Genomic DNA, 7,847 nt, shown 5'->3' with positions numbered 1-7,847 from the left:
CTGAAGAAAAGAGAAAATTATTATGAGGTAATTTAAAATTTCTACACACTTATTTTGCATGCAAACACTTTTACTTATTATATCATCGCAATGAATGCAATCAATATCAATGTATTCTCAGACATCACAACTCTTCTGATATAATCATAGGAATCTCCTCGAGATATTTTGGGCGGTTTGCTGTTGTGCTAAAATGAAATTTTTCTCTAAATTTATTTTTAAAAAATGTGTAATTTCTACAGTAGGTCTACTACTAGGCTCTTTATATTGATAAGAGAATAGAAAACATACTAATATCGGTCCATATGATGTTTATAATAAATTCATAATTGTTAAATATGCGGAAAAATGAGTCAACACATTTGGCACGTCTGACATACATATGTCTACAATTATAGCTAATAGCACCCTCTATAGTTTGATATAGTTGTTGATGTTATATCACCCTCTATAGTTTGGACATTATTTCATTTTTTCCAAGTTGGGAGGTAGTCATACTGAATGCACATGTTATGCGCGATTTGAACGATTTGTGCAATTTAAAATTGCGCAAAAGAATTCCTTGCGCAATTTGAATTGAAACATCTGTTTCAAATTGTGCAAGCAACGTATTAAATTGCGCAAGTAATCTGCAAATTGCGCAAGGTTTTTTTCGACAGATTGTGAAATCATGCACACCCATATTTTTATAGTAATTTCTAAGAATGATTCAAAATTAAAGATAATATAGCATTTCCTTATTTTTTGTAGTAGTGAAAATATTGTTATTGTTAGCATACCGTCGAAGACCCGACAAAGGACCACAAAGGTGGTGTTCCCGGCGGGCACGTGCACGGCGGGCGGCTAATACTACTCTAGCCTACTACACTGGCTATGTTTTGATAGCAAGTCTAAACGTTGGTGGCGGTAGACTATGTTGTGTATTACTACATTAATTTTTTTAATTTTTACATTTATTTTGATTTATTTTAAGTTACAATGAGTGATAATATTATTTTCGAATAAATTATTATTTACGGTGGCCCACAACTGTCACGCACACTATAACACAGAAGAAATCGCACAATTAAAGAAGAAATCACATATAAACAAAAGGAAGCATGAAAATATAAAACGAAATGCACAAATAAAGAAGAAACGCGCAATTAAAGAAGAGCTAAGCACAATTAAAGAAGTCCGCAACAAATTCGAAAGCTCCTCGCACAATTAAAGAAGTCCGCAACAAATTCGAAAGCTCCTCGCACAATTAAAGAAGTCCGCAACAAATTCGAAAGTACCTCGCACAATTAAAGTACAGTAGTCCTTATGGAACGCCATCGCTGCCTCCGGCAGCAAACTTTAATTCTATTCGGCTCTTTTACCATTACGTTCGGCTCTTTTAGCATTCGGCGCATTTTTATTCGGCTCTTTCAGCATTCGGCGCATTCGATTTGGCCCATTTACCATTACGTTCGGCTCTTTCAGCATTCGGCTCTTTTTTATTCGGCCCATTTACCATTACGTTCGGCTCTTTCAGCATTTGGCTCTTTTTTATTCGGCCCATTTACCATTTCGGCTCTTTCTGCATTACGTTGGGCTCTTTTTAAATCGGCATTTTTTTATACGGCGCAATTAAAATCTAACCTTTGACATGGGGTCAAATGGAAGAAAATCAACGACTGAAAATTAGTCTATGAAAAGTTTACAAACATGTCATCATCATGGTGCCAACCATGAGTAGCCAACCGATTAAAGATGTGTTGAATAACCTAAAATTAATTCATCTTTTAACAAATTTTGAGAGAAAAAGGGTAAATTATTATTATTAAATGTTAGGCTGGCACTAGGCTAGGCCTAGCTAGCCTAGGCCACAAATCAAACCTTTTCTCTCTCAAAATGTTCAATAAGGTGGGACAATTGCAAGTTCTCTAACACATTAATCATGTCAATAAAATGATTATAGCCTTCAAATTCATTCATTTAATTCAACCAACCAAACACTCTACATGCTGCATCTATATGTTTTGTAAACTTTTCATAGACTCATTTCCAGCCGTTGATTTTCTTCCATTTGACCCCATGTAAAAGATTAGAATTTAATTGGGCCGTATAAAAAAGGGCCAAATCTAAAAGAGCCGAAGGTAATGCAGAAAGAGCCGAATTAAAAAGAGCCGAACGTAATGGTAAATGGGCCAAATAGAAATGCGCCGAATGCTGAAAGAGCCGAACGTAATGGTAAATGGGCCGAATAGAAATGCGCCGAATGCTAAAGAGCCGAACGTAATGGTAAAAGAGCCGAATAGAATTAAAGTTTACTGCCGGAGGCAGCGATGGCGTTCCATACGGACTACTGTACTTTAATTGTGCGAGGTACTTTCGAATTTGTTGCGGACTTCTTTAATTGTGCGAGGAGCTTTCAAATTTGTTGCGGACTTCCTTAATTGCGCGAGGAGCTTTCGAATATGTTGCGGACTTCTTTAATTGTGCTTAGCTCTTCTTTAATTGCGCGTTTCTTCTTTATTTGTGCATTTCGTTTTATATTTGCATGCTTTCTTTTGTTTATATGCGATTTCTTCTTTAATTGTGTGATTCCTTCTTTAATTGTGTAATTCCTTCTTTAATTGTGTGATTCTGTGTTATAGTGTGCGTGACAGTTGTGGGCCACCGTAATTATTATTGTTAACCGATCGTCGACGTTAGCACGCATTCTGGTAGAATTCTGCTGCGCAATTTGACAATTTTACAAATTGTGCAGCGCAATTTGAAATTGCGCAAGGATTTTCTTGCGCAATTTGATATTGCGCAAGTTGATTGCGCAATTTAATATTGCGCAAGAAAATCCGTGCGCAATTTGAAATTGCGCAAGAATTCTTTGCGCAATTTCAAATTGCGCAAGGAATTTTTTGCGCAATTTCAAATTGCGCAAATCGTTCAAATCGCGCATAACACACACATTGGACTGAACCTAAACCTTTCAATACCTCAGATGCACCAACACTGCTCCCATCCAGATGACCATATTTCTGTTGTAGAACTTCTCTCAATCTTCGTTGTGTCTTTTTGTACGGTTGAATAAGCATCCCCTGAAAGTTTACTGGGAGTCCATACCTATTAATAATAAAACGCCAACAATAATGTAAAGGATTCTCAATATTCTCACAGATCTTCATGTTAACCATTTTACATTATTATTTATTTTAACAATAACACTGGGTGGTTGAGTTTCTTTTTCCTAAAACATATGATAAATTTTGTTTTAATTACAGTACCTTAAAACTGATTCTACAAACACTCGTAGCGCTTTAACATGAATCCAAGCCATAAAAACTTCACTAAAGTTGATTTTCAACCATCGTACTAAAGGACCCTGTAAAAATAAAGATTTAAAATTAATATGTTGCAATGATTTATTTTAATGGAGTGGAGTTGTGGCTTGGTGGTTATGATGCTACCACTGGGTTGAAGTCCCGTCACATGTCAGGATTTTTTTCTAAGGACAAAATTACAACTCCCCTCCCAAAGACTTGTAATAAGACTTTGTTTATGTAGAGCATCTTGTGTATATCTTGTGAACCTCTAATGTGAGTTGCAGTAAGGTAGGGGAAGCTTAATTTCCAAAGTGAAGGTCAACGCATTATTATTACGTAAAAAAAAACTTACAAATTGTTTTTTCTTGTCTGCTGCTAGTTTGTTCAGTTCGTTCTTTCCTGCTGTTAATTCAGCTTCATTGTAGGTGAAATCCCTGACTGTAAATCTAAAAAACAAAACAGACCATCTTACTGTTGTTCCTTTATTACCTCTGCCAGAATGGCGAGAGGTTATCTGATCGATAGCGTGTGCTTGTTTTTATTTCTTTCTTTCTATGTTAGTTAGCAGGATAACTCAAAAAGTTATTGCCCAATTTTCATAAGATTTTAAAGCATGGCTTCATATGGAAACACATCATTAAATTTTCATAGGCCTAGGCAGAGGTTTCTACCGAGTGCTCTTCTAGTTTTTTAATCCTATTGAATTAACAGAACTTTTAAAACACAAGTATTCACCTGTTTTCTCTTGCATGTAGCTTGTACTCATCAACAACTTTCTTGAAAAGTGATACTGTGAATAACGAATGCTCGTTATCTTCATATATTTTTCTGAAACAAAATTTCATCCAGCAATTATATTACAGGATAGTTATTTTGGTACATGTGCATTAGTTGTTGTTGTCATGAAGATCTCAAGCATACTTTACTATATTCATTTGAAACACATGGTGTACCATCAACCTTCCTTAATGTGAGATAAAATCTTGTAGGAAAAAATTCTCAAGACAGACAGAGCAATTTGAAGCTCTGTCTACACTATCAAACTTTATTCACCATTATGTTAGTGATATACTTAAATATGGTAGTGATATGACATCAACATGTCCATATATGGGCACGTCACATTTTTTTGTCACATAAAGTTTAATAGTGAAGATAGAGCTTAAGTAAATGGATACATCCTACTCTCCCCTCTCCACCCTCTTAATCTATTAATAGCTCTTGACTTTTGTTTTAAAAACAATAGGATCAGCACATGGCATACAGTATTAAGTTCAATAATGACTTACTTTGATGACCTTGGAACTACCATGTCAGCAAGTCCTTCATATTTTGAAACCCAGTCATTTACAGCACCACTGTAAATATAAGCAAGCATTTGGAATTAATTAGTAGGAATTACAAACATTTAGGGTCTGTTTCTGCTGAATAACGCAAATTAACCGTTTATTTTAAAATAGATTAAAAATAACAAAAACTGTTTTTGCTCCGAAATAACTTATTAAATCAATGGGTGGTCGTTGACAAAAATCGTTAGAATTAACCAAAATGCAATTGGTCCTGGCGGTTAATTCAAACGTTACTGCCGTGTAGTTGATAGTCAGCAGCTGTCAATCAAATAACCGTTACTTTGTGTTGCAGCTAAAAGTTTCCCAGCGAAAACCGGTTAAATGGTGTTCTAACACCGAATTGAATGGGTGTTTTTAACCGTTTACCACAAATTTGTCCTGTTTCTGCTCCCAAGAAAATGGAGTTAATTCATTCACACCGATTTCCACCGGTTATTTGTATGCAGCAGAAACAGGCCCTTAGAAAATATATACAATGATGACACCACAATGGTTATCAGATGGTTAACCATTCTCCATTTAGGCAAATTGCCAAGCTTTAGCCAAAAGTGAGTTCATTCACTGTCTTTTTTTTTTATTTTGATAATTGAGCTGGGCATAGTAGGTAGACAGGTACACTCCACCAAGCCTAAATCGATCTACCTACTGTATGCACATAATTGAGCTGGGCATAGTAGGTAGACAGGTACACTCCGCCAAGCCTAAATCGATCTACCTACTGTATGCACATAGTTGAGCTGGGCATAGTAGGTAGACAGGTACACTCCGCCAAGCCTAAATCGATCTACCTAAGGTATGCACATAGTTGAGCTGGGCATAGTAGGTAGACAGGTACACTCCGCCAAGCCTAAATTGATCTACCTACGGTATGCACATAGTTGAGCTGGGCATAGTAGGTAGACAGGTACAATCCGCCAAGCCTAAATCGATCTACCTACTGTATGCACATAGTTGAGCTGGGCATAGTAGGTAGACAGGTACACTCCGCCAAGCCTAAATCGATCTACCTACTGTATGCACATAGTTGAGCTGGGCATAGTAGGTAGACAGGTACACTACGCCAAGCCTAAATCGATCTACCTACTGTATGCACATAGTTGTCTATTTATGCTCATGTGCAGCACTGTACAGTACATGCATAATTAGTCATATCATTATATCATATCAGATCCAATATACTGTAATAGTATTATAAAAACAAAGTAACATACTTTTGAACTACAACTAATAAAGTTGTTAAATATTCTGAATTTGTTACAAAGTCTTCTTTCTTCACCAGATCTCCCAAGTTTCTTGTTAGCAGGCTACCACTACAAATAAATGAAAACACATCAATTTAAAATAATCTCTGTCTACACTATAAAACTGTATGTGATGTGCCCATATATGGACACGAGGATATATTATTATACTACCGTATTTGGGAACATCAGACTTTTTTAATAAAACTAATTTTTATAGTGTAGACAGAACTTTAATGTAGAATAAAGGTATAACTTACATTGCTTTCCTTTCTAATGACTGTAAGTTGCCCTTTAAACTGTTGTATGCATTTGCCTTGGTCTTTAGGTCAGCATCTATAGCACTGACTTGCTAAAATAAGAAAATTCAAGTTATGTAATAAGAAAGATAAAGTATATGGGCTATGCACACTGAAGGGTTATGTTGATGTTCTCTTTTATAATCTTTTACAATTTAATAAAATAAAAAATTTATTGACAATAAAATATGGTGTTCTTATTAATAAAAGTCAACTGATGATTGGTAATGCTTCAACATTAATTTTAGTATCTCTAAAAGAGTCCACATAATGCAATTTTTCAAAGGAATTTGGTTCCCAAACCCACAACTGGTCTCCAACCAAGTATGCTAGCTACCCTTACGTCACACTAATTCATGTGGCTATGGCCCTGAAAATTGTCACATATCTTACATTACATGGATCTATTAAAATTAAGTTCTTCTGCTACCATTTAAATACTATGTTTAACAATTTTATTAATCTTAAATTGCAGGTTTGCCTATATTTTCTGATTTCTGATGATTTGAAGTGGAAATAATGTTATAGAAACAAAACAATGGCACTTCATCACAATGTACACTGTACCTTGCTTATAATCTCGGTTATATTCTTAAGCGGTTGCTTGATGGGGTACTTGGCCATGTCCCACTGAAATCGCATCAGGTAAGAAGATAACTCAACTAAAAAAGAATAACTTTGTCATACAATAAAAAATGTTTAAAGGGAGAGTCTCGTTTCTGTCTGTGAATTTGCTTTTTTTTTTTTTTTTTATCGATTTAAACTTTGACCTACCTCCATTTGCTGTGAGATTTTCTGCCAGCTTAGCTTTTTGGTTTTCAAGGACTTCACCAAGATAATGTGCAATTTTGTGTGCCATACTACAAAAAAAAACAAGATAAAGGTTGATAAAATAGTCTTGATTATATAAAAATAAATCAAACTTTTAAAAGATTTATTTTTCATACCTGTTCTATGTTGGATTAGGGTGGGTAAAACAGAAAATGTGGATATATTGTCGTTTCAAATAATGTTCCTCATCCCACAACACTTTTTTTAAAGGTATAGCTTTACAACACATCATATAACCCCCCTTACCTTTCCACATAGGTGTCTAACTTCCCAAGGTCATCTGAGAGGCCTACAAGAACATCAAGGGTCCCTACTTTGAGGTCTGGAATGTTGAACTTGTTATTCTGTGATATATTTGCAGTTGCCTGGCAAAGACGTTCAAATGTTTGATGAGCATTTGGCTCGCCAGGAGCCGAGATCAGCCAGAATTCACTCATTATCTGACTCATTTTCTGAAAGAAATTTATTCAATTGTTATACGCATCAAAACAGTGATATAGATTGCATTTAATTCATCAATTAAAAGACACATATAAAAACTAATTTACAAAGGCTGTCTTCCATTAGTATTACTATTACATAATGCACCGCCACTGCAATGACGGTACAGATAATTACTGTTTAAACTGAGTTATCGCCTAGGCCTACAGTAGTTAAAATAACAAATGTTAAGGATGTTCAGGTCTATTAAAATAAACAGGGAAAGTTCTAATTAAGTTGAAAGAGTGAAATTATGGTTAGAAAGACTATCACATTGGGTCAAACTACAAAGACTATCAGGCCCGATACCGTCCCAAGGTCTATATAGGCTAGGCGTAGGCCTATAATGCACTTGTCAAT

At 35.4% G+C, this 7,847-nt stretch overlaps 1 protein-coding gene across 2 annotated transcripts in view; it reads right to left on the bottom strand.

The window, feature by feature from the left end:
- Positions 1-7,847, bottom strand: part of LOC140053949 (V-type proton ATPase subunit C 1-B-like) — a 41,043-nt gene that overhangs the window by 21,319 nt on the left and 11,877 nt on the right. For both annotated transcript variants that reach the window (XM_072098711.1, XM_072098710.1), the window contains exons 2-11: positions 7,254-7,459; positions 6,951-7,036; positions 6,744-6,838; positions 6,138-6,229; positions 5,848-5,946; positions 4,577-4,645; positions 4,023-4,115; positions 3,640-3,733; positions 3,249-3,346; positions 2,961-3,087 (exon numbers count right to left, since the gene is read on the bottom strand). In XM_072098711.1, the coding sequence (XP_071954812.1) occupies positions 2,961-3,087; positions 3,249-3,346; positions 3,640-3,733; positions 4,023-4,115; positions 4,577-4,645; positions 5,848-5,946; positions 6,138-6,229; positions 6,744-6,838; positions 6,951-7,036; positions 7,254-7,459 (1,059 nt within the window). The remainder of the gene's footprint in view (positions 1-2,960; positions 3,088-3,248; positions 3,347-3,639; positions 3,734-4,022; positions 4,116-4,576; positions 4,646-5,847; positions 5,947-6,137; positions 6,230-6,743; positions 6,839-6,950; positions 7,037-7,253; positions 7,460-7,847) is intronic.

Source organism: Antedon mediterranea, chromosome 7 (genome assembly GCF_964355755.1).
Source record: "Antedon mediterranea chromosome 7, ecAntMedi1.1, whole genome shotgun sequence".
Lineage (NCBI taxonomy): Eukaryota > Metazoa > Echinodermata > Crinoidea > Comatulida > Antedonidae > Antedon > Antedon mediterranea.
This window is presented reverse-complemented; position numbering and strand designations above follow the sequence as displayed.